The 27,844-nt window shown below is 46.3% G+C and overlaps 1 protein-coding gene across 6 annotated transcripts in view; it reads right to left on the bottom strand.

Moving 5' to 3' along the window:
* The window catches only part of LOC139754716 (venom carboxylesterase-6-like), a 48,869-nt gene that overhangs the window by 4,240 nt on the left and 16,785 nt on the right, over nt 1-27,844 (bottom strand). For all 6 annotated transcript variants that reach the window (XM_071672290.1, XM_071672292.1, XM_071672291.1 and 3 more), the window contains 5 exons: nt 15,634-15,845; nt 10,517-10,667; nt 10,181-10,359; nt 7,925-8,453; nt 2,625-2,760 (listed from right to left, as the gene is read on the bottom strand). In XM_071672290.1, the coding sequence (XP_071528391.1) occupies nt 2,625-2,760; nt 7,925-8,453; nt 10,181-10,359; nt 10,517-10,667; nt 15,634-15,845 (1,207 nt within the window). The remainder of the gene's footprint in view (nt 1-2,624; nt 2,761-7,924; nt 8,454-10,180; nt 10,360-10,516; nt 10,668-15,633; nt 15,846-27,844) is intronic.

The raw sequence follows: 27,844 nt of genomic DNA, 5'->3' as shown, positions 1-27,844 counted from the left end.
ATGGCCCCTCTCGTCTTACCCACAGATGGCCCCTCTCATCCTACCCACAGATGGCCCCTCTCATCCTACCCCACAGATCTCCCCTCTCATCCTACACCACAGATGGGCCCATCTCGTCCTACCCCACAGATGGCCCCTCTCCGTCTTACCCACAGATGGCCCCTCTCGTCTTACCCCACAGATGGCCCCTCTCATCCTACCCACAGATGGCCCCTCTCATCCTACCCACAGATGGCCCCTCTCGTCTTACCCCACAGATGGCCCCTCTCATCCTACCCACAGATGGCCCCTCTCATCCTACCCACAGATGGCCCCTCTCGTCTTACCCACAGATGGCCCCTCTCATCCTACCCCACAGATCTCCCCTCTCATCCTACCCCCCAGATGGCCCCTCTCCGTCTTACCCACAGATGGGCCCTCTCGTCTTACCCACAGATGGCCCCTCTCGTCCTACCCACAGATGGCCCCTCTCATCCTACCCCACAGATCTCCCCTCTCATCCTACCCCCCAGATGGCCCCTCTCCGTCTTACCCACAGATGGGCCCTCTCGTCTTACCCACAGATGGCCCCTCTCATCCTACCCACAGATGGCCCCTCTCATCCTACCCCACAGATCTCCCCTCTCATCCTACCCCACAGATGGGCCCATCTCGTCCTACCCCACAGATGGCCCCTCTCCGTCTTACCCACAGATGGCCCCTCTCGTCTTACCCCACAGATGGCCCCTCTCGTCTTACCCCACAGATGGCCCCTCTCGTCCTACCCCACAGATGGCCCCTCTCGTCTTACCCCACAGATTGCCCCTCTCGTTCTACCCACAGATGGCCCCTCTCGTCCTACCCCACAGATGGCCCCTCTCGTCCTACCCCACAGATGGCCCCTCTCATCCTACCCCACAGATGGGCCCTCTCGTCCTACCCCACAGATGGCCCCTCTCGTCCTACCCCACAGATGGCCCCTCTCATCCTACCCACAGATGGCCCCTCTCGTCCTACCCCACAGATGGGCCCTCTCGTCCTAACCCACAGATGGCCCCTCTCGTTCTACCCACAGATGGCCCCTCTTGTCCTACCCCACAGATGGCCCCTCTTGTCCTACCCCACAGATGGCCCCTCTCGTCCTACCCCACAGATGGCCCCTCTCGTCCTACCCCACAGATGGCCCCTCTCGTCCTACCCACAGATGGCCCCTCTCGTCCTACCCCACAGATGGCCCCTCTCGTCCTACCCCACAGATGGCCCCTCTCGTCCTACCCACAGATGGCCCCTCTCGTCCTAACCCACAGATGGCCCCTCTCGTTCTACCCACAGATGGCCCCTCTCGTCCTACCCCACAGATGGCTCCTCTCGTCCTACCCCACAGATGGCCCCTCTCGTCCTACCCCACAGATGGCTCCTCTCGTCCTACCCCACAGATGGCCCCTCTCGTCCTACCTCACAGATGGCCCCTCTCGTCCTACCCCACAGATGGCCCCTCTCATCCTACCCCACAGATGGCCCCTCTCGTCCTACCCCACAGATGGCCCCTCTAGTCCTACCCCACAGATGGCCCCTCTCGTCCTACCCCACAGATGGGCCCTCTAGTCCTACCCCACAGATGGCCCCTCTCATCCTACCCACAGATGGCCCCTCTCGTCCTACCCACAGATGGCCCCTCTCGTCCTACCCCACAGATGGCCCCTCTCGTCCTACCCCACAGATGGCCCCTCTCGTCCTACCCCACAGATGGGCCCTCTCGTCCTACCCCACAGATGGCCCCTCTCGTCCTACCCCACAGATGGGCCCTCTAGTCCTACCCCACAGATGGCCCCTCTCGTCCTACCCCACAGATGGCCCCTCTCGTCCTACCCCACAGATGGGCCCTCTAGTCCTACCCCACAGATGGCCCCTCTCATCCTACCCACAGATGGCCCTCTCGTCTTACCCCACAGATGGCCCCTCTCCGTCTTACCCACAGATGGCCCCTCTCGTCCTACCCCACAGATGGCCCCTCTCGTCCTACCCACAGATAGCCCCTCTCGTCCTACCCCACAGATGGCCCTCTCGTCCTACCCCACAGATGGCCCCTCTCATCCTACCCCACAGATGGCCCCTCTCGTCCTACCCCACAGATAGCCCCTCTCGTCCTACCCCACAGATGGCCCCTCTCGTCCTACCCCACAGATGGCCCCTCTTGTCTTACCCCACAGATGGCCCCTCTCGTCCTACCCCACAGATGGCCCCTCTCGTCTTACCCCACAGATGGCCCCTCTCGTCCTACCCACAGATGGCCCCTCTCGTCCTACCCCACAGATGGCCCCTCTCGTCCTACCCACAGATGGCCCCTCTCGTCCTACCCCACAGATGGCCCCTCTCGTCCTACCCACAGATGGCCCCTCTCCGTCTTACCCACAGATGGCCCCTCTCGTCCTACCCCACAGATGGCCCCTCTCGTCCTACCCACAGATGGCCCCTCTCGTCCTACCCCACAGATGGGCCCATCTCGTCCTACCCCACAGATGGGCCCTCTCATCCTACCCACAGATGGGCCCATCTCGGTCTTACCCCACAGATGGCCCCTCTCGTCCTACCTCACAGATGGCCCCTCTCCGTCTTACCCACAGATGGGCCCATCTCCGTCTTACCCCGTCGTGGCGAAGTTGGTCCAGAGGGCGAGGAGGACGTGCCTGAGGAAGAGGTCGGCTGGGTGGTGCAGGGGCGTGGCCATGATGACGGGCAGGGTGTGGAACAGGTACTGTACGTCGTCCCCGTGGGCCACCCCTGCAACGGGCAGGTCACGTGATGTACGGAGGAGGAGCAGGAGGACGAGGACGAGGAGGAGGCGAGGAGGAGGAGGAGGAGGAGGAGGAGGAGGACGGGGAGGTGGACGAGGCGGAGGAGGAGGAGGAGGACGAGGAGGAGGAGGCGGATGAGGATGAGGAGGAGGAGGAGGAGGAGGAGGAGGAGGACGGGGAGGAGGAGGAGGAGGAGGAGGGGGAGGACGGAAGAGAAGGAGGAGGAGGAGGAGGGGGAGGAGGAGGAGGAGGAGGAGGACGGAAGAGAAGGAGGAGGAGGAGGAGGAGGACGGGGAGGAGGAGGAGGAGGAGGAGGGGGAGGACGGAAGAGAAGGAGGAGGACGGGGAGGAGGAGGAGGAGGAGGAGGGGGAGGACGGAAGAGAAGGAGGAGGAGGAGGAGGAGTGTGTCTAACTCCCCCACCCCCTCAACCCCCCACTTACAGTGGCAATAGTGTAAAAAAAAATAAAAAAAAAAACATTGTTTACAGATCAGAAAATAGAAAACGGGACTTCTTACACTTGTAAATCAACAGTAAACACATATTCTTAAAGTTGTAAATGAGGGAAAAGTAATCATGTGATTCTTAAGGTTGTAAATGAGGGAAAAGTAATCATGTAATTCTTAAGGTTGTAAATGAGGGGAAAGTAATCATGTGATTCTTAAGGTTGTAAATGAGGGAAAAGTAATCATGTAATTCTTAAGGTTGTAAATGAGGGGAAAGTAATCATGTAATTCTTAAGGTTGTAAATGAGGGAAAAGTAATCATGTAATTCTTAAGGTTGTAAATGAGGGGAAAGTAATCATGTAATTCTTAAGGTTGTAAATGAGGGAAAAGTAATCATGTAATTCTTAAGGTTGTAAATGAGGGGAAAGTAATCATGTGATTCTTAAGGTTGTAAATGAGGGAAAAGTAATCATGTAATTCTTAAGGTTGTAAATGAGGGGAAAGTAATCATGTGATTCTTAAGGTTGTAAATGAGGGAAAAGTAATCATGTAATTCTTAAGGTTGTAAATGAGGGGAAAGTAATCATGTAATTCTTAAGGTTGTAAATGAGGGAAAAGTAATCATGTAATTCTTAAGGTTGTAAATGAGGGGAAAGTAATCATGTGATTCTTAAGGTTGTAAATGAGGGGAAAGTAATCATGTGATTCTTAAGGTTGTAAATGAGGGAAAAGTAATCATGTAATTCTTAAGGTTGTAAATGAGGGGAAAGTAATCATGTGATTCTTAAGGTTGTAAATGAGGGAAAAGTAATCATGTAATTCTTAAGGTTGTAAATGAGGGGAAAGTAATCATGTAATTCTTAAGGTTGTAAATGAGGGAAAAGTAATCATGTAATTCTTAAGGTTGTAAATGAGGGGAAAGTAATCATGTAATTCTTAAGGTTGTAAATGAGGGAAAAGTAATCATGTAATTCTTAAGGTTGTAAATGAGGGGAAAGTAATCATGTAATTCTTAAGGTTGTAAATGAGGGAAAAGTAATCATGTAATTCTTAAGGTTGTAAATGAGGGGAAAGTAATCATGTGATTCTTAAGGTTGTAAATGAGGGAAAAGTAATCATGTAATTCTTAAGGTTGTAAATGAGGGGAAAGTAATCATGTGATTCTTAAGGTTGTAAATGTAATTCTTAAGGTTGTAAATGAGGGGAAAGTAATCATGTAATTCTTAAGGTTGTAAATGAGGGAAAAGTAATCATGTAATTCTTAAGGTTGTAAATGAGGGGAAAGTAATCATGTGATTCTTAAGGTTGTAAATGAGGGAAAAGTAATCATGTAATTCTTAAGGTTGTAAATGAGGGGAAAGTAATCATGTAATTCTTAAGGTTGTAAATGAGGGAAAAGTAATCATGTAATTCTTAAGGTTGTAAATGAGGGGAAAGTAATCATGTGATTCTTAAGGTTGTAAATGAGGGAAAAGTAATCATGTAATTCTTAAGGTTGTAAATGAGGGGAAAGTAATCATGTAATTCTTAAGGTTGTAAATGAGGGAAAAGTAATCATGTAATTCTTAAGGTTGTAAATGAGGGGAAAGTAATCATGTGATTCTTAAGGTTGTAAATGAGGGAAAAGTAATCATGTAATTCTTAAGGTTGTAAATGAGGGGAAAGTAATCATGTAATTCTTAAGGTTGTAAATGAGGGAAAAGTAATCATGTAATTCTTAAGGTTGTAAATGAGGGGAAAGTAATCATGTGATTCTTAAGGTTGTAAATGAGGGAAAAGTAATCATGTAATTCTTAAGGCTACAGATACAGATAATTATAATGATGAGGAAACAATGGCAAACAACTTTACTTCATAAGCAAACAAGAGTCTCCTTTATGTCTAGTGGTCAGGAGACACTGGCAAACAACTTTATAAGCAAACAGAATCCTTCTTTATACCTAATGTTCAGTAGACAGTAGCAAACAACACTCTACTTCATAAGCAAACAGAATACTTCTTTATACCTACTGTTCAGTAGACAGTAGCAAACAACACTCTACTTCATAAGCAAACAGAATCCTCCTTCATGCCTTTAAGGTCAGTCAGACAAGGGCAAACAACTCACAATTGTTGTCGAGGGTCGAATTGAAAAGGGCAAACAACTCACAATTGTTGTCGAGGGTCGGATTGAAAGGGCAAACAACTCACAATTGTTGTCGAGGGTCGAATTGACAAGGACAAACAACTACAATTGTTGTCGAGGGTCGAACTGAAAAGGGCAAACAACTCACAATTGTTGTCGAGGGTCGAATTGAAAAGGGCAAACAACTCACAATTGTTGGCGGGGGTCGAACTGAAAAGGGCAAACAACTACAATTGTTGTCGAGGGTCGAACTGACAAGGGCAAACAACTCACAATTGTTGTCGAGGGTCGAATTGAAAAGGGCAAACAACTCACAATTGTTGTCGAGGGTCGGATTGAAAGGGCAAACAACTCACAATTGTTGTCGAGGGTCGAATTGACAAGGACAAACAACTGCAATTGTTGTCGAGGGTCGAATTGAAAAGGGCAAACAACTCACAATTGTTGTCGAGGGTCGAATTGAAAAGGGCAAACAACTGACAATTGTTGGCGGGGGTCGAACTGAAAAGGGCAAACAACTACAATTGTTGTCGAGGGTCGAACTGACAAGGGCAAACAACTCACAATTGTTGTCGAGGGTCGAATTGACAAGGGCAAACAACTCACAATTGTTGTCGAGGGTCGAACTGAAAAGGGCAAACAACTCACGATTGTTGGCTAGGGTCGAGTTGAAAAGGGCAAACAACTCACAATTGTTGGCTAGGGTCGAACTGACAAGGGCAAACAACTCACAATTGTTGGCTAGGGTCGAACTGACAAGGGCAAGCAACTCACAATTGTTGGCTAGGGTCGAACTGACAAGGGCAAACAACTCACAACTGTTGTCGAGGGTCGAACTGACAAGGGCAAACAACTCACAATTGTTGGCTAGGGTCGAATTGACAAGGGCAAACAACTCACAATTGTTGTCGAGGGTCGAACTGAAAAGGACAAACAACTCACACTTGTTGGCGGGGGTCGAACTGAAAAGGGCAAACAACTCACAATTGTTGGCTAGGGTCGAACTGACAAGGGCAAACAACTTACAATTGTTGGCTAGGGTCGAACTGACAAGGGCAAACAACTCACAATTGTTGGCTATGGTCGAACTGACAAGTGCAAACAACTCACAATTGTTGGCGGGGTCGAACTGACAAGGGCAAACAACTCACAATTGTTGGCTAGGGTCGAACTGACAAGGGCAAACAACTCACAATTGTTTGCGAAGGTCGAATTGAAAAGGGCAAACAACTCACAATTGTTGGCTAGGGTCGAATTGACAAGGGCAAACAACTCACAATTGTTGTCGAGGGTCGAACTGAAAAGGGCAAACAACTCACAATTGTTGGCGGAGGTCGAATTGACAAGGGCAAACAACTCACAATTGTTGTCGAGGGTCGAATTGACAAGGGCAAACAACTCACAATTGTTGGCGGGGGTCGAATTGACAAGGGCAAACAACTCACAATTGTTGTCGAGGGTCGAACTGACAAGGGCAAACAACTCACAATTGTTGGCTAGGGTCGAATTGACAAGGGCAAACAACTCACAATTGTTGGCGGGGGTCGAATTGACAAGGGCAAACAACTCACAATAGTTGGCGGGGGTCGAATTGACAAGGGCAAACAACTCACAATTGTTGGCGGGGGTCGAATTGACAAGGGCTAACAACTCACAATTGTTGTCGAGGGTCGAACTGAAAAGGACAAACAACTCACAATTGTTGGCGGGGGTCGAACTGAAAAGGGCAAACAACTCACAATTGTTGGCGGGGGTCGAGTTGAAAAGGGCAAACAACTCACAATTGTTGGCTAGGGTCGAATTGACAAGGGCAAACAACTCACAATTGTTGGATAGGGTCGAACTGACAAGGACAAACAACTCACAATTGTTGGCTAGGGTCGAACTGACAATGGCAAACAACTACAATTGTTGTCGAGGGTCGAACTGACAAGGGCAAACAACTCACAATTGTTGTCGAGGGTCGAATTGACAAGGGCAAACAACTCACAATTGTTGGCTAGGGTCGAACTGACAAGGGCAAACAACTCACAATTGTTGGCGGGGGTCGAATTGACAAGGGCAAACAACTCACAATTGTTGGCTAGGGTCGAATTGACAAGGGCAAACAACTCACAATTGTTGGCGGGGGTCGAATTGACAAGGGCAAACAACTCACAATTGTTGGCGGGGGTCGAATTGACAAGGGCAAACAACTCAAAATTGTTGGCTAGGGTCGAACTGACAAGGGCAAACAACTAACAATTGTTGGCTAGGGTCGAATTGACAAGGGCAAACAACTCACAATTGTTGGCGGGGGTCGAATTGACAAGGGCAAACAACTCACAATTGTTGGCTAGGGTCGAATTGACAAGGGCAAACAACTCACAATTGTTGGTGGGGGTCGAATTGACAAGGGCAAACAACTCACAATTGTTGGCTAAGGTCGAATTGACAAGGGCAAACAACTCACAATTGTTGGCGGGGGTCGAATTGACAAGGGCAAACAACTCACAATTGTTGGCTAGGGTCGAATTGACAAGGGCAAACAACTCACAATTGTTGGCGGGGGTCGAATTGACAAGGGCAAACAACTCACAATTGTTGGCGGGGGTCGAGTTGAAAAGGTCGGCCCAGCTGTTCTGCCCACGATGACGCAGTTCATACCGGTACACGTTTCGTTCCAGTGGTTGTTCCAGTGGTTCTTCCAGTGGTTCCAGTGGTTCCTGCAGTGGTTCCTCCAGTGGTCCCTCCAGTGGTTCCAGTGGTTGTTCCAGTGGTCCCTCCAGTGGTTCCTCCAGTGGTTCCTCCAGTGGTACCTTCAGTGGTCCCTCCAGTGGTTCCTCCAGTGGTTCCTCCAGTGGTACCTTCAGTGGTTCCTCCAGTGGTTCCAGTGGTTCCTGCAGTGGTTCCAGTGGTTGTTCCAGTGGTTGTTCCAGTGGTTCCTCCAGTGGTTCCTGCAGTGGTTGTTCCAGTGGTTCCTCCAGTGGTCCCTCCAGTGGTTGTTCCAGTGGTACCTCCAGTGGTTCCTGCAGTGGTATTTCCTGCAGTGGTTGGCCAGTGGAGGCCCGGGTATGGAACATGGCCGTGTCTTCGTTGCACACTTTAAAGAAGCGGTCTGATATCATCTGACAAAGAAAAAAGAATAAAGAGAAGTGGGGCGCCCCGCCCCGCCCCGCCCCGCCCAGCCCCGCCCCGCCCAGCCCCGCCCCGCCCCAAGGTCAACGTGTGTCTCGTTAAACCACCAGCACGACTGATACGTCGTTAAGCAACGTCGTTTTCTTTTTTGTGTTTCACACACCCTCTTACTCCCTCCCTCACTCCCTCCCTCCCTCAGTCCCTCCGTCAGTCCCTCCCTCCCTCCCTCAGTCGCTCCCTCACTCCCTCCCTCCCTCCCTCAGTCCCTCCGTCAGTCCTACCCTCCCTCCCTCAGTCCCTCCCTCCCTCCCTCAGTCCCTCCCTCCGTCCCTCCCTCCCTCCCTCCCTCCATCCCTCAGTCCCTCCCTCCCTCCCTCCCTCAGTCCCTCCCTCCCTCCCTCCCTCAGTCCCTCCCTCAGTCCCTCCCTCCCTCCCTCCCTCCCTCCCTCAGTCCCTCCCTCCCTCCCTCCCTCAATGTGAGACTTGTCCTTGTTTTATGCTGGAGGGCTCTGGTGGGGGATGATTGAGGAGGGGGGGAGAGAGGGGAGGGGGGAGGGGGGGAGGGGAATTATTGTAGGTGGTGATGTGGTGGGAGGGTAGGGGGGAGTTGTGGGTGGGGGGGTTGGGTAGGTAGGGAGTTGTGGGTGTTAATGTCGGGGTTGGGGTGGTGGGGTTGTAAGTGGTGATGTGGGGTGGTGGGGTTGTAGGTGGGGTTGTAGGTGGTGATAAGGGGGGGGTTGTGTTTGTAGGTGGTGATGATGGGTATGAGGAATTGTAGGTGGGGTTGTAGGTAATGATGAAGGGATGGGGTTGTAGGTGGGGTTGTAGGTAATGATGAAGGGATGGGGTTGTAGGTGGGGTTGTAGGTAATGATGAAGGGATGGGGTTGTAGGTGGGGTTGTAGGTAATGATGAAGGGATGGGGTTGTAGGTGGGGTTGTAGGTAATGATGAAGGGATGGGGTTGTAGGTGGGGTTGTAGGTAATGATGAAGGGATGGGGTTGTAGGTGGGGTTGTAGGTAATGATGAAGGGATGGGGTTGTAGGTGGGGTTGTAGGTAATGATGAAGGGATGGGGTTGTAGGTGGGGTTGTAGGTAATGATGAAGGGATGGGGTTGTAGGTGGGGTTGTAGGTAATGATGAAGGGATGGGGTTGTAGGTGGGGTTGTAGGTAATGATGAAGGGATGGGGTTGTAGGTGGGGTTGTAGGTAATGATGAAGGGATGGGGTTGTAAGTAGCCCAGTATGAGGTTGTGAGGTTGTGAGGTTGTGAGTGATGCTAAGGAGCGGGAGGGGGATAGGCCAACTTCATTAAGAACACCAGGGGGAACTTAGTCATATAAACTTTGTGTAGTGACGAAGGGCACGACCAAGTGTGTATATATACATTCAGAAGTGTGTATGTATATATACATTCAGTCTTCGAATGACCTTCTAACTGGGTTTGTCAAAGAGGATGAGAATCCTAGACTAAATCTATGAGTTATGACCCTTGTCTAAGGTGTGGCTCGTGTGAAGGGGGACCTGTTCTCAGTGACTATCCTAAAGTGAAGGTCTGACCTTTCCTTCCTCTCCCTAAAGTGAAGGTCTGACCTTTCCTTCCTCTCCCTAAAGTGAAGGTCTGACCTTTCCTCAAGTGAAGGTCTGACCTTTCCTCTCCCCTCGTGAAGGCCTGACCCTTCCTCTCCCCTCGTGAAGGTCTGACCTCTCCTCCTCACCTGGGTCAACTCCTGTGCCTTGTCGTGTGTGATCGTGGCCTGCGCCAGGTACCTGTAGAAGGCCCGGCGCGCCAGGTACGAGGGAGCCTCGTCCCACGACCCGAAGATCATCGCCAGTGGGCCAGCCACCTCGAAGTCCCGCTCCAGTTCCCCCACTGAGGTCTCGTTCGAGAGGAAGACTGTGTGGGAGAGAGAGACGAGTGTGGGTGTGTGGGGGAGTGTGTGGGTGTGTGGGGGCGTTAGAGCAACGCATACATTGCCCGTAAGCACTCTACATGCATGTATGTATACGCACATGTACGCATTGTCTCTCTGTGTACGCATTGCGTCACCTACTTGATGCGTACACGGACCCTTCGTCTCGCGTGACCCCGGTCATGAGGTCGACGTGGTTGTACCTGCCGGAGCGGACCAGGGCGGCGGGGTGGTCCGGGATGAAGACCCCGTCCACGCGAGGCGCCATGACCCACGGCAAGCTGTTCCACACCTGTGCAATGAACCAAGGGGGTGTGGGGGGTCATTACGAGCGGAAGAAATGCTTTTAGAAAATCACATCGTCTTTGACTATATATATAGGGAAGGAGTAGCAATACTCCTGAAACAGGAGTTGTGGGAGTATGTGATAGAATGTAAGAAAGTAAATTCTCGATTAATATGGGTAAAACTGAAAGTTGATGGAGAGAGATGGGTGATTATTGGTGCATATGCACCCGGGCATGAGAAGAAAGATCATGAGAGGCAAGTGTTTTGGGAGCAGCTGAATGAGTGTGTTAGTGGTTTGGATGCACGAGACCGGGTTATAGTGATGGGTGATTTGAATGCAAAGGTGAGTAATGTGGCAGTTGAAGGAATAATTGGTATACATGGGGTGTTCAGTGTTGTAAATGGAAATGGTGAAGAGCTTGTAGATTTATGTGCTGAAAAAGGACTGATGATTGGGAATACCTGCTTTAAAAAGCGAGATATACATAAGTATACTTATGTAAGTAGGAGAGATGGCCAGAGAGCGTTATAGGATTACGTGTTAATTGACAGGCGTGCGAAAGAGAGACTTTTGGATGTTAATGTGCTGAGAGGTGCAACTGGAGGGATGTCTGATCATTATCTTGTGGAGGCTAAGGTGAAGATTTGTATGGGTTTTCAGAAAAGAAGAGTGAATGTTGGGGTGAAGAGGGTGGTGAGAGTAAGTGAGCTTGGGAAGGAGACCTGTGTGAGGAAGTACCAGGAGAGACTGAGTACAGAATGGAAAAAGGTGAGAACAATGGAAGTAAGGGGAGTGGGGGAGGAATGGGAATCAGTGATGGATTGCGCAAAAGATGCTTGTGGCATGAGAAGAGTGGGAGGTGGGTTGATTAGAAAGGGTAGTGAGTGGTGGGATGAAGAAGTAAGAGTATTAGTGAAAGAGAAGAGAGAGGCATTTGGACGATTTTTGCAGGGAAAAAATGCAATTGAGTGGGAGATGTATAAAAGAAAGAGACAGGAGGTCAAGAGAAAGGTGCAAGAGGTGAAAAAAAGGGCAAATGAGAGTTGGGGTGAGAGAGTATCATTAAATTTTAGGGAGAATAAAAAGATGTTCTGGAAGGAGGTAAATAAAGTGCGTAAGACAAGGGAGCAAATGGGAACTTCAGTGAAGGGCGCAAATGGGGAGGTGATAACAAGTAGTGGTGATGTGAGAAGGAGATGGAGTGAGCATTTTGAAGGTTTGTTGAATGTGTTTGATGATAGAGTGGCAGATATAGGGTGTTTTGGTCGAGGTGGTGTGCAAAGTGAGAGGGTTAGGGAAAATGTTTTGGTAAACAGAGAAGAGGTAGTGAAAGCTTTGCGGAAGATGAAAGCCGGCAAGGCAGCAGGTTTGGATGGTATTGCAGTGGAATTTATTAAAAAAGGGGGTGACTGTATTGTTGACTGGTTGGTAAGGTTATTTAATGTATGTATGACTCATGGTGAGGTGCCTGAGGATTGGCGGAATGCGTGCATAGTGCCATTGTACAAAGGCAAAGGGGATAGGAGTGAGTGCTCAAATTATAGAGGTATAAGTTTGTTGAGTATTCCTGGTAAATTATATGGGAGGGTATTGATTGAGAGGGTGAAGGCATGTACAGAGCATCAGATTGGGGAAGAGCAGTGTGGTTTCAGAAGTGGTAGAGGATGTGTGGATCAGGTGTTTGCTTTGAAGAATGTATGTGAGAAATACTTAGAAAAGCAAATGGATTTGTATGTAGCATTTATGGATCTGGAGAAGGCATATGATAGAGTTGATAGAGATGCTCTGTGGAAGGTATTAAGAATATATGGTGTGGGAGGAAAGTTGTTAGAAGCAGTGAAAAGTTTTTATCGAGGATGTAAGGCATGTGTACGTGTAGGAAGAGAGGAAAGTGATTGGTTCTCAGTGAATGTAGGTTTGCGGCAGGGGTGTGTGATGTCTCCATGGTTGTTTAATTTGTTTATGGATGGGGTTGTTAGGGAGGTAAATGCAAGAGTTTTGGAAAGAGGGGCAAGTATGAAGTCTGTTGGGGATGAGAGAGCTTGGGAAGTGAGTCAGTTGTTGTTCGCTGATGATACAGCGCTGGTGGCGGATTCATGTGAGAAACTGCAGAAGCTGGTGACGGAGTTTGGTAAAGTGTGCGGAAGAAGAAAGTTAAGAGTAAATGTGAATAAGAGCAAGGTTATTAGGTACAGTAGGGTTGAGGGTCAAGTCAATTGGGAGGTGAGTTTGAATGGAGAAAAACTGGAGGAAGTGAAGTGTTTTAGATATCTGGGAGTGGATCTGTCAGCGGATGGAACCATGGAAGCGGAAGTGGATCATAGGGTGGGGGAGGGGGCGAAAATTCTGGGGGCCTTGAAGAATGTGTGGAAGTCGAGAACATTATCCCGGAAAGCAAAAATGGGTATGTTTGAAGGAATAGTGGTTCCAACAATGTTGTATGGTTGCGAGGCGTGGGCTATGGATAGAGTTGTGCGCAGGAGGATGGATGTGCTGGAAATGAGATATTTGAAGACAATGTGTGGTGTGAGGTGGTTTGATCGAGTGAGTAACGTAAGGGTAAGAGAGATGTGTGGAAATAAAAAGAGCGTGGTTGAGAGAGCAGAAGAGGGTGTTTTGAAGTGGTTTGGGCACATGGAGAGAATGAGTGAGGAAAGATTGACCAAGAGGATATATGTGTCGGAGGTGGAGGGAACGAGGAGAAGAGGGAGACCAAATTGGAGGTGGAAAGATGGAGTCAAAAAGATTTTGTGTGATCGGGGCCTGAACATGCAGGAGGGTGAAAGGAGGGCAAGGAATAGAGTGAATTGGAGCGATGTGGTATACCGGGGTTGACGTGCTGTCAGTGGATTGAATCAAGGCATTGAAGCGTCTGGGGTAAACCATGGAAAGCTGTGTAGGTATGTATATTTGCGTGTGTGGACGTATGTATATACATGTGTATGGGGGGGGGTTGGGCCATTTCTTTCTTCTGTTTCCTTGCGCTACCTCGCAAACGCGGGAGACAGCGACAAAGTATAATAAATAAATAAAATAAATAAATAAATATAAATATATATATATATATATATATATATATATATATATATATATATATATATATATATATATATATATATATATGTATATAAATATATGTTCCTATGAGTCCACGGGGAAAATGAAACACGAAAAGTTCCCAAGTGCACTTTCGTGTAATAATCACATAATCAGGGGAGACACAAGAGAGAAATATAACAAGTCAGTTGATATACATCGAAGAGACGTAGCTAGGACGCCATTTGGTAAACATGTTTACCAAATGGCGTCCAAGCTTCGTCTTTTCGATGTATATAAACTGACTTGTTATATTTCTCTCTTGTGTCTCCCCTGATGATGTGATTATTACACGAAAGTGCACTTGGGAACTTTTCGTGTTTCATTTTCCCCGTGGACTCATAGGAATATATATATACATATATATATATATATATATATATATATATATATATATATATATATATATATATATATATATATTTTTTTTTTTTTTTATACTTTGTCGCTGTCTCCCGCGTTTGCGAGGTAGCGCAAGGAAACAGACGAAAGAAATGGCCCAACCCCCCCCCATACACATGTACATACACACGTCCACACACGGAAATATACATACCTACACAGCTTTCCATGGTTTACCCCGGACGCTTCACATGCCTTGATTCAATCCACTGACAGCACGTCAACCCCTGTATACCACATCGCTCCAATTCACTCTATTCCTTGCCCTCCTTTCACCCTCCTGCATGTTCAGGCCCCGATCACACAAAATCCTTTTCACTCCATCTTTCCACCTCCAATTTGGTCTCCCTCTTCTCCTCGTTCCCTCCACCTCCGACACATATATCCTCTTGGTCAATCTTTCCTCACTCATTCTCTCCATGTGCCCAAACCATTTCAAAACACCCTCTTCTGCTCGCTCAACCACGCTCTTTTTATTTCCACACATCTCTCTTACCCTTACGTTACTTACTCGATCAAACCACCTCACACCACACATTGTCCTCAAACATCTCATTTCCAGCACATCCATCCTCCTGCGCACAACTCTATCCATAGCCCACGCCTCGCAACCATACAACATTGTTGGAACCACTATTCCTTCAAACATACCCATTTTTGCTTTCCAAGATAATGTTCTCGACTTCCACACATTTTTCAAGGCTCCCAAAATTTTCGCCCCCTCCCCCACCCTATGATCCACTTCCGCTTCCATGGTTCCATCCGCTGACAGATCCACTCCCAGATATCTAAAACACTTCACTTCCTCCAGTTTTTCTCCATTCAAACTCACCTCCCAATTGACTTGACCCTCAACCCTACTGTACCTAATAACCTTGCTCTTATTCACATTTACTCTTAACTTTCTTCTTCCACACACTTTACCAAACTCAGTCACCAGCTTCTGCAGTTTCTCACATGAATCCGCCACCAGCGCTGTATCATCAGCGAACAACAACTGACTCACTTCCCAATATATATATATATATATATATATATATATATATATATATATATATATATATATATATATATATATATATATATATGTGTGTGTGTGTGTGTGTGTGTGTGTGTGTGTGTGTGTGTGTGCGTGCTACTGAATCTCGACTGAGTTTATTGATGCCATGTTGAGGAATGAGCGACCACAGGTAGTGGGGGTGTTGTTGTTGTTGCCCGAGGTTTGTTTACAAACATTGGCAGTGTAGGATCACGTGACTGTACAGCGAACGGTCAACAAGTTCTGTTTCCTCCTCTCTCCAGCACAACCCAAGACTGGTCGAAGGTGTGTCGAACCTATCCGTTCGAAGCTTATACGAAGCCTCCTGCCTTCGCAACACCGGCGGGAGAGAGAGAGAGAGAGAGAGAGAGAGAGAGAGAGAGAGAGAGAGAGAGAGAGAGAGAGAGAGAGAGAGAGAGAGGCATTACTAACCGAGAAGATCGTGGGCGTGAGGACAATGTCGTGAAGAGGCGCCTCCTGCAGGCAGGCCAGGAGCTGGGTCGTGTTGGCGTCGGGGGGCGTCGCGTTCACCCCAGAGCAGTTCAGGTGTTCCCCGATCCTGAGGGCCACTTGCCTATGGTCCTCCCTCAGGGCCCAGGGGCACAGGGCCGTCCCTGACTGGAGGATTGCCCTGCTGAACAGCCCTGACGAAGAGATGGAAAGCAACGAGTTAACCTTAGTGATGACATTTGTGTATATAATAGATAAAGATGTCAGGCTTTGACCTCAAGATTCAGGGAAAAAAAAAAGACAAATTGGAATCTGAACCCCGAGGTATAATAGTGTTACTAAGACGCTTAATTATAAAAAGAAATTATGGAAAAACATATCCAACAAAGGGTAACTCTTACATCTGTATAATGTCATTGCTGAAACAAGTACTTCAAAATCCCAAGCCAGTACGCCAAAATCCCAATCCAGTACGCTAAAATCCCGATCCATTTCGCCAAAATCCCAATCCATTTCGCCCAAATCCCAATCCATTACGCCAAAATCCTAATCCGTTTCGCCAAATTCCCAATCCATTACGCCAAAATCCCAATCCATTTCGCCAAAATTCCAGTCCAGTACGCCAAAATCCCAATTCATTACGCCAAAATCCCAATCCATTACGCCAAAATCCCAATCCAGTATGCCAAAACCCCAGTCCAGTAGGCCAAAATCCCAATCCAGTACGCCAAAATCACAATCCATGACACCAAAATCCCAATCCATGAAGCCAAAATCTCAATCCAGTACACCAGAATCCTAATCCATTTCGCCAGAATCCCAGTCCATTACGCCAAAATCCCAATTCAATACGCCAAAATCCCAATCCAGTAGCCAAAATCCCAATCCATTCCGTCAAAATCCCAATCCATTTCGCCAAAATCCCAATCAGAACGCCAAAATCCCAGTCTAGGACACCAAAATCCCAATCCATTACGCCAAAAATCCAATCCAGTACGCCAAAATCCCAATCCAGTAGCCAAAATCCCAATCCAGTACGCCAAAATACCAATCCATTAAGCCAAAATCCCAGTCCAATACGCCAAAATCTCAATCCATTACGCCAAAATCCCAATCCAGTACGCCAAAATCCCAATTCATTTCGAAAAAATCCCAATCCAGTACGCCAAAATCCCAATCCATTTCGCCAAAATCCCAATCCATTGCGGCAATATCCCAACCCATTTCGGCAAAATCCCAATCCAGAACGCCAAAATCCCAATCCAGTACGCCAAAATCCCAGTTCAGTACGCCAAAATCCCAGTCCAGTACGCAAAATTCCTAATCCATTACGCCAAAATCCCAATCCAGTGTGTCAAAATCCCAATCCATTTCGCCAAAATCCCAACCCATTACGCCAATATCCCAATCCATGACACCAAAATCCCAATCCAGAACGCCAAAATGCCAATCCATTTCGCCAAAATCCCAGTTCAGTACGCCAAAATCCCAATCCAGTGTGTCAAAATCCCAATCCATTTCGCCAAAATCCCAACCCATTACGCCAAAATCCCAATCCATGACACCAAAATCCCAATCCAGAACGCCAAAATGCCAATCCATTTCGCCAAAATCCCAGTCCAGTACGCCAAAATCCCAATCCATTTCGCAAAAATCCCAATCCAGAACGCCAAAATCCCAGTCTAGTACGCCAAAATCCCAATCCATTAGGCGAAAATTCCAATCCATTACGCCAAAATCCAAATCTAGTAGCCAAAATCCCAATCCAGTACGCCAAAATCCCAATCCAGCACGCCAAAATCCCAATCCATATCGCCAAAATCCCAATCCATTACGCCAAAATCCCAGTCCAGTACGCCAATATCCCAATCCATTTCGCCAAAATCCCAATCCATTTCGCCAGAATCCCAGTCCATTACGCCAAAATCCCAGTCCAGTACGCCAAAATCCCAATCCATTTCGCCAAAATCCCAATCCAGTACGCCAAAATCCCAGTCCAGTACGCCAAAATCCCAATCCATTACGCCAAAATCCCAATCCAGTACGCCAAAATCCCAATCCATTTCGCCAAAATCCCAATCCAGAACGCCAAAATTTCAGTCTAGTACGCCAAAATCCCAATCCATTACGCCAGAATTCCAATCTAGTACGCCAAAATCCAAATCTAGTAGCCAAAATCCCAATCCAGTACGCCAAAATCCCAATCCATTTCGCCAAAATCCCAATCCATTTCGCCAAAATCCCAACCCATTACGCCAATATCCCAATCCATTTCGCCAAAATCCCAATCCAGAACGCCAAAATCCCAATCCATTACGCCAAAATCCCAGTCCAGTACGCCAAAATCCCAATCCATTTCGCCAAAATCCCAACCAAGTACGACAAGATCCCAGTCCAGTACGCCAAAATCCCAATCCATTACGCCAAAATCCCAATCCAGTAAGCCAAAATCCCAATCCAGTACGCCAAAATCCCAATCGATTTCGCCAAAATCATAATCCATTACGCCAATATCCCAATCCATTTCGCCAAAATCCCAATCCAGAAAGCCAAAATCCCAATCCAGTATGCGAAAATACCAGTCCAGTACGCCAAAATCCCAATCCATTTCGCCAAAATCCCAATTCAGTACGCCAAAATCCTAATCCAGTACGCCAAAATCCCAATCCATTTCGCCCTAATCCCAATCCAGTACGCCAAGATCCCAATCCAATTCGCCGAAATCCCAATCCAGTACGCCAAAATCCCAATCCATTGAGCCAAAATCCCAATAAATTTCGCCAAAATCCCAATCCAGTATGAAAAAATCCCAATCTAGTACGCCAAAATCCCAATTCAGTACGCCAAAATCCCAATCCATTACGCCAATATCCCAATCCAGTACGCCAAAATCCCAATCCATTACGCCAAAATCCCAAACCATTTCGCCAAAATCCCAATCCATTACGCCAATATCACAATCCATTTCGCCAGAATCCCAATCCATTTCGCCAAAATCCCAATCCAGTACGCCAAAATCCCAATCCATTTCGCCAAAATCCCAATCCATTACGCCAATATCCCAATCCATTTCGCCAAGATCCGAATCCAGAACGCCAAAATCCCAAACCATTACGCCAAAATCCCACTCCACTACGCCAAAATCACAATCCATTTCGCCATAATCCCAATCCATTACGCCAAAATCCCAGTCCAATACGCCAAAATCCCAATCCTTTACGCCAAAATCCCAATCCAGTACGCCAAAATCCCAATCCATTTCGCCAAAATCCCAATCCAATACGCCAAAATCCCAATCCAATTCGCCAAAATCCCAATCCACTGCGCCAATATCCCAATCAATTTCGCCAAAATACCAATCCAGTACGCCAAAATCACAATCCATTTCGCCAAAATCCCAATCCATTACGCCAAAATCCGAGTCCAGTACGCCAAAATCACAATCCATTACGCCAAAATCCCAGTCCATTTCGCCAAAATCCCAATAAAGTACGCCAAAATCCCAGTCCATTTCGCCAAAATCCTAATCATTTACGCCGATATCCCAATCCATTTCGCCAAAATCCCAATTCATAACGCCAAAATCACAATCCATTACGCCAAAATCCCAATCCAGTACGCCAAAATCCCAATTCATAACGCCAAAATCACAATCCATTACGCCAAAATCCCAATCCAGTACGCCAAAATCCCAATCCATTTCGCCAAATTCCCAATCCAGAACGCCCAAATCCCAGTCCAGTTCGCCAAAATCCCAATCCATTAGGCCAAAATTATAATCCAGTACGCCAAAATCCCAATCCGTTTCGCCAAAATCCCAATCCATTTCGCAAAAATCCCAATCCAGTACGCCAAAATCCAAATCCAATACGCCAAAATCCCAATCCACTTCGCCAAAATGTCAAATCATTACGCCAATATCCCAATCCATTTCGCCAAAATCCCAATCCATTTCACCAAAATACCAATCATTACGCCAAAATACCAATCCATTACGCCAAAATCCCAATCCATTTTGCCAAAATCCCAATCGAGTATGCCAAAATCCCAATTCATTACGCTAAAATCGCAATCCATTTCGCCAAAATTCCAATCAAGTACGCCAAAATCCCAATCCAGTAAGCCAAAATCCCAATCCATTACGCTAAAATCCCAATACAGTACGCCAAAATCCCAGTCCATTTCGCCAAAATTCCAATCCATTACGCCAATATCCCAATCCATTTCGCCAAAATCCCAGTTCATAACGCCAAAATCTCAATCCTTTACGCCAAAATCCCAATCGACTTCGCCAAAATCCCAATCCATTTCGCCAAAATCCCAATCGAGAACGCCGAAATCCCAGTTCAGTACGCCAAAATCCCAATCCATTAGGCCAAAATTCCAATCCAGTACGCCAAAATCCCAATCCGTTTCGCCAAAATCTCAATCCTTTTCGCCAAAATCCCAATCTAGTAAGCCAAAATCCCAATCCAGTACGCCAAAATCCCAATCCATTACGATAAAATCCCAATACATTTCGGCAAAATCCCAAATCAGTATGCCAAAATCCCAATCCATTACTCTAAAATCGCAAATCATTTCGCCAAAATTGCAATCCAGTACGCCAAATTCCAAGTCCAGAATGCAAAAATCCCAATACATTACGCCAAAATCCCAGTCCAGTACGCCAAAATCCCAATACACTACGCCAAAATCCCAATCCATTTCGCCAAAATCCCAATGCATTACGCCAATATCCCAATCCATTTCGCCAATATCCCAATCCATTTCGCCAAAATCCCAATCCATTGCGAAAATATCCCAATCCATTTCGTCAAAATCCCAATCCATTTCGCCAAAATCCCAATCCAGAACGTCAAAATCCAAAGCCAGTACGCCCAAATCCCAATCCATTACGCCAAAATCCTAATCCAGTACGCCAAAATCCCAATCCAGTACGCCAAAATGCCAATCCATTTCGCCAAAATCCAAATCCATTACGCCAATATCCTAATCCATTTCGCCAAAATCCTAATCCTGAACGCCAGAATTCATGTCCATTACGCCAAAATCTCAGTCCAATACGCCAAAATCCAAATCCATTTCGCATAAATCCCAATCCAGAACGCAAAAATCCCAGTCCAGTACGCCAAAATCCCAATCCATTACGCCAAAATTCCAATCCAGTACGCCAAATTCCCAATCCGTTTCGCCAAAATCCCAATCCATTTCACCAAAACCCCAATCCAGTACGCCAAAATCCCAATCCATTACGCCAAAATCCCAATCCAGTACGCCAAAATCCCTATCCAGTACGCAAAAATCCCAATACATTTCGCCAAAATCCCAATCCATTACGCTAATATTCCAATCCATTTCGCCAGAATCCCAATCCATTTCGCCAAAATCCCAATCGAGAACGCCAAAATCCAAGTCCAGTACGCCAAAATCCCAATCCATTAGGCCAAAATTCCAGTCCAGTACGCCAAAATCCCAATCGGTTTCGCGAAAATCCCAATCCTTTTCGCCAAAATCCCAATCTAACATGCCAAAATCCCAATCCAGTACGCCAAAATCCCAATCCATTACGATAAAATCCCAATACATTTCGGCAAAATCCCAAACCAGTATGCCAAAATCCCAATCCATTACGCCAAAATCCCAATCCAGTACGCCAAAATCAGAATCCAGTACGCCAAAATGCCAATCCATTTCGCCAAAATCCAAATCCATTACGCCAATATCCTAATCCATTTCGCCAAAATCCTAATCCTGAACGCCAAAATCCCAATCCATTACGCCAAAATCTCAGTCCAATACGCCAAAATCCAAATCCATTTCGCAAAATCCCAATCCAGAACGCAAAAATCCCAGTCTAGTACGCCAAACTCCCAATCCATTACGCCAAAAGTCCAATCCAGTACGCCAAATTCCCAATTCGTTTAGACAAAATCCCAATCCATTTCGCCAAAATCCCAATCCAGTACGCCAAAATCCCAATCCATTACGCCAAAATCCCAATAAAGTACGCCAAAATCCCTATCCAGTACGCAAAAATCCCAATACATTTCGACAAAATCCCAATCCATTACGCCAATATCCCAATCCATTTCGCCAGAATCCTAATCCAGATAGCCAAAATCTCAATCCATTACGCCAAAATCCCAGTCCAGTATGCCAAAATCCCAATCCACTCCGCCAAAATCCCAATCCAGAACGCCAAAATCCCAGCCCAATACGCCAAAATCCCAATCCATTACGGGAAAATTCCAATCCAGTATGCCAAAATCCTAATCCGTTTCGCCAAAATCCCAATCCATTGCGCCAATATCCCAATCCATTTCGCCAGAATCCCAATCCATTTCGCCAAAATCCCAATCCAGAACGTCAAAATCCCAATCCATTTCGCCAAAATCCCAATCCAGAACGTCAAAATCCCAATCCATTTCGCCAAATCCCAATCCAGAACATCAAAATCCCAGTCCATTTCGCAAAAATCCCAACCCATTACGCCAATATCCCAATCCATTTCCCCAAAATCCCAATCCAGAAGGCCAAAATCCCAATCCATTACGCCAAAATCCCAGTCCAGTACGCCAAAATCCCAATCCATTTCGCCAAAATCCCAATCAAGTACGCCAAAATCCCAGTCCAGTACGCCAAAATCACAATCCATTACGCCAAAATCCCAATCCATTTCACCAAAATCCCAATCCAGGATGCCATACTCCCAATCCATTACGCCAAAATCCCAGTCCAGTACGCCAAAATCCCATTCCATTACGCAAGAATTCCAATCCAGTACGCCAAAATCCCAATCCAGTACGCCAAAATCCCAATCCATTTCGCCAAAATCCCAACCCATTACGCCAATATCCCAATCCATTTCACCAAAATCCCAATCCAGGATGCCATACTCCCAATCCATTACGCCAAAATCCCAGTCCAGTACGCCAAAATCCCATTCCATTTCGCCAAAATCCCAATCAAGTACGACAAAATCCCAGTCCAGTACGCCAAAATCCCAATCCATTTCGCCAAAATCCCAATCCACAGCGCCAAAATCCCAATCCAGTATTCCAAAATACAAGTCCAGTACGCGAAAATCCAAATCTAGTAGCCAAAATCCCAATCCAGTACGCTAAAATCCCAATCCAGTACGCCAAAATCCCAATCCATTTCGCCACAATCCTAATCCAGTACGCCAAAATCCCAATCCATTACGCCAAAATCCCAGTTCATTTCGCCAAAATACCAATCCAGAACGCCAAAATCCCAATCCATACGCCAAAATCCCTATCCTTTACGCCAATATCCCAATCCATTTCGCCAAAATCCCAATCCATTTCGCCAAAATCCCAATCCATTGAACCAATATCCCAATCCATTTCGACAAAATCCCAATCCAGAACGCCAAAATCCCAATCCAGAACGTCAAAATCCCAGTCCAGTACGCCAAAATCCCAATCCATTACGCCAAAATACCAATCCAGTACGCCAAAATCGCAATCCGTTTCGCCAAATTCCCAATACATTTCGCCAAAATCCCAATCCAGTACGCAAAAATCCCAATACATTACGCCAAAATCCCAATTAAGTACGCCAAAATCCCAATCTATTTTGCCAAAATCCCAACCTATTACGCCAATATCACAATCTATTTCACCAAAATCCCAATCCAGAACGCCAAAATCCCAATCCATTACGCCAAAATCCCAGTCCAGTACGCCAAAATCCCAATCCATTTGGCCAAAATCCCAATCCATTGCACCAATATCCCAATCCATCTCGACAAAATCCCAATCCAGAACGCCAAAATCCCAATCCAGATCGCCAAAATCCAAGTCCAGTACACCAAAATCCCAATCCATTACGCCAAAATGCCAATCCAGTACGCAAAAATCCCAATCCGTTTCGCCATATTCCCGATCCATTTCGCCAAAATCCCAATCCATTACGCAAAAATCCCAATACATTACGCCAAAATCCCAATCCAGTACGCCAAAATCCCAATCAATTTCGCCAAAATACCAACTTATTACGCCAATATCACAATCTATTTCACCAAAAACCCAATCCAGAAAGCCAAAATCCCAATCCAGCACGCCAAAATCCCAGTCCAGTACGCCAAAAGCCCAATCCATTTCGCAAAAATCCCAATCAAGTACGAAAAAATCCCAGAGCAGTACGCCAAAATCCCAATCCATTACGCAGAAATCCCAATCCATTACGCCAAAATCCCAGTCCAGTACGCCAAAATCCCAATCCATTTCGCCAAAATCCCAATCAAGTACGACAAAATCCCTGTCCAGTACGCCAAAATCCCAATCCATTACGCAAAAATCCCAATCCAGTACGCCAAAATCCCAATCCAGTACGCCAAAATCCCAGTCCAGTACGCCAAAATCCCAATCCATTACGCCAATATCCCAATCCATATCGCAAAAATCCCAATCCAGAACGCCAAAATCCCAATCCAGTATGCCAAAATACCAGTCCAGGACGCCAGAATTCCAATCCATTCCGCCAAAATCCCAATCCAGTACGCCAAAATCCCAATCCATTACGCCAATATCCCAATCCATATCGCAAAAATCCCAATCCAGAACGCCAAAATCCTAATCCAGTATGCCAAAATACCAGTCCAGGACGCCAGAATCCCAATCCATTCCGCCAAAATCCCAATCCAGTACGCCAAAATCCCAATCCATTACGCCAAAATCCCAATCCAGTACGCCAAAATCCCAATCCATTTCGCCAAAATCCGAATCCAGTATGACAAAATCCTAATCCATTACGCCAAAATCCCAATCCATTACGCCAAAATCCCAATCCATTACGCCAAAATCCCAATCCAGTACGGCAAAATCCAAATCCATTACGCCAAAATCCCAATCCATTTCGCCAAAATCCCAATCCAGTACGCCAAAATCCCAATCCATTTCGCCAAAATCCCAATCCATTACGCCAATATCCCAATCCATTTCGCCAAAATCCCAATCAACAACGCCAAAATCCCAAACCATCACGCCAAAATCCCAGTCCAATACGCAAAAATCCCAATCCATTTCGCCAAAATCCCAATCTATAACGCCAATATCCCAATCCATTTCGCGAAAATCCGTATCCAGAACGCCAAAATCCCAAACCATTACGCCAAAATCCCAGTCAAGTACGCCAAAATACCAATCCATTTCGCCAAAAGACCAATCCATTACGCCAAAATCATAGTCCAATACGCCAAAATCCCAATCCATTACGCCAAAATCCCTATCCAGTACGCCAAAATCCCAATCCATTTCGCCGATATCCCAATCCAGTAGGCCAAAATCCCAATCCAATACACCAAAATCCCAATCCACTGCGCCAATATCCCAATCAATTTCGCAAAAATCCCAATCCAGTACGCCAATATCCCAATCCAGTACGCCAAAATCCCAATCCATTTCGCCAAAATCCCAATCCATTACGCCAAATTCCCTGTCCAGTACGCCAAAATCACAATCCATTACGCAGAAATCCCTCTCCAGTACGCCAAAATCCCAATCCATTTCGCCAAAATCCCAATCCATTCCGCTAGTATCCCAAACCATTTCGCCAAATTCCCAATTCAGAATGCCAAAATCCCAATCCATCACGCCAAAATCCCAATCCAGTTCGCCAAAATCACAATCAATTTCGCCAAAATCCCAATCCAGAACGCCAAAATCTCAGACCAGTACGCCAAAATCCCAATCCATTAGGCCAAAATTCCAATCCAGTACGCCAAAATACCAATCCAGTACGCCGAAATCCCAATCCATTACGCCAAAATCCCAATCCATTACGCCAAAATCCCAGTCCAGTACGCCAAAATCCCAATTCATTTCGCCAAAATCCCAATCACGTACGACAACATCCCAGTCCAGAACACTAAAATACCAATCCATTACGTCAAAATCCCAATCCAGTACGCCAAAATCCCAATCCAGTACGCCAAAATCCCAATCCATTTCGCCAAAATCCCAATCCATTACGCCAATATCCCAACCCATTTCGCCAAAATCCCAATCCATTTCGCCAAAATCCCAATACAGTATGCCAAAATACCAGTCCAGTACGCCAAAATCCCAATCCATTTCGCCAAAATCCCAATCCAGTACGCCAAAATCCTAATCCATTACGCCAAAATCCTAATCCATTACGCCAAAATCCCAATCCATTTCGCAAGAATCCCAATCCATTATGACAAAATCCCAATCCAGCACGCCAAAATCCTAATCCAGTACGCCAAAATCCCAATCCATTACGCCAAAATCCTAATCCAGTACGCCAAAATCCCAATCCATTTCGCCAAAATCCCAACCCATTACGCCAATATCACAATCCATTTCACCAAAATCCCAATCCAGAACGCCAAAATCCCAATCCATTACGCTAAAATCCCAGTCCAGTGCGCCAAAGTCCCAATCCATTTCGCCAAAATCCAAATCAAGTACGACAAAATCCCAGTCCAGTACGCGAGAATCCCAATCCATTACGGCAAAATCCCAATCCAGTACGCCCAAATCCCAATCCAGTATGCCAAAATCCCAATCCATTTCGCCAAAATCCCAATCCAGTACGCCAAAATCCCAATCCCTTACGCCAAAATCCCAATCCATTTCGCCAAAATCCGAATCCAGTATGACAAAATCCGAATCCAGTACGCCAAAATCCCAATCCAGTACGCCAAAATCCCAATCCATTACGCCAATATCCCAATCCATTTCGCCAAAATACCAATCCAGTACGCCAAAATCCCAGTCCAGTACGCTAAAATCCCAATCCATTGCGCAAAAATCCCAATCCAGTACGCCAATATTCCAATCCATTACGCCAAAATCCCAATCCAATTCGCCAAAATCCCAATCTAGAACGCCAAATTCCCAATCCAGTATGCCAAAATACCAGTCCAGTACGGAAAAATCCAAATCCATTTAGCCAAAATCCCAATCCATTACGCCAAAATCCCAATTCAGTACGCCAAAATCCCAATCCATTTCGCCAAAATCCCAATCCGGTATGACAAAATCCCAATCCAGTACGCCAAAATCCCAATCCATTACGCCAAAATCCCAGTCCAGTACGCCAAAATCCCAATCCATTTCGCCAAAATCCCAATCCATTACGCCAACATCCCAACCCATTTCGCCAAAATCCGAATCCAGAACGCCAAAATCCCAAACCATTACACCAAAATCCCAGTCCAGTACGCCCAAATCCCAATCCATTTCGACAAAATCTCAATCCATTTCGCCAAAATCCCAATCCATTTCGCCAAAATACCAATCATTACGCCAAAATACCAATCCATTACGCCAAAATCCCAATCCATTTCGCCAAAATCCCAATCAAGTATGCCAAAATCCCAATTCATTACGCTAAAATCGCAATCCATTTCGCCAAAATTCCAATCAAGTACGCCAAAATCCCAATCCAGTAAGCCAAAATCCCAATCCATTACGCCGAAATCCCAATACAGTACGCCAAAATCCCAGTCCATTTCGCCAAAATCCCAATCCATTACGCCAATATCCCAATCCATTTCGCCAAAATCCCAGTTCATAACGCCAAAATCCCAATCCTTTACGCCAAAATCCCAATCGATTTCGTCAAAATCCCAATCCATTTCGCCAAAATCCCAATCGAGAACGCCAAAATCCCAGTTCAGTACGCCAAAATCCCAATCCATTAGGCCAAAATTCCAATCCAGTACGCCAAAATCCCAATCCGTTTCGCCAAAATCTCAATCCTTTTCGCCAAAATCCTAATCTAGTACGCCAAAATCCCAATCCAGTACGCCAAAATCCCAATCCATTACGATAAAATCCCAATACATTTCGGCAAAATCCCAAATCAGTATGCCAAAATTCCAATCCATTACGCTAAAATCGCAAATCATTTCGCCAAAATTGCAATCCAGTACGCCAAATTCCAAGTCCAGAATGCAAAAATCCCAATACATTACGCCAAAATCCCAGTCCAGTACGCCAAAATCCCAATACACTACGCCAAAATCCCAATCCATTTCGCCAAAATCCCAATGCATTACGCCAATATCCCAATCCATTTCGCCAATATCCCAATCCATTTCGCCAAAATCCCAATCCATTGCGAAAATATCCCAATCCATTTCGTCAAAATCCCAATCCATTTCGCCAAAATCCCAATCCAGAACGTCAAAATCCAA

This window comes from Panulirus ornatus, chromosome 17, assembly GCF_036320965.1.
Source record: "Panulirus ornatus isolate Po-2019 chromosome 17, ASM3632096v1, whole genome shotgun sequence".
In the NCBI taxonomy this organism is placed as follows: domain Eukaryota; kingdom Metazoa; phylum Arthropoda; class Malacostraca; order Decapoda; family Palinuridae; genus Panulirus; species Panulirus ornatus.
The sequence above is the reverse complement of the archived record's forward strand: the minus strand, read 5'-3'. Positions and strand labels throughout refer to the sequence as shown.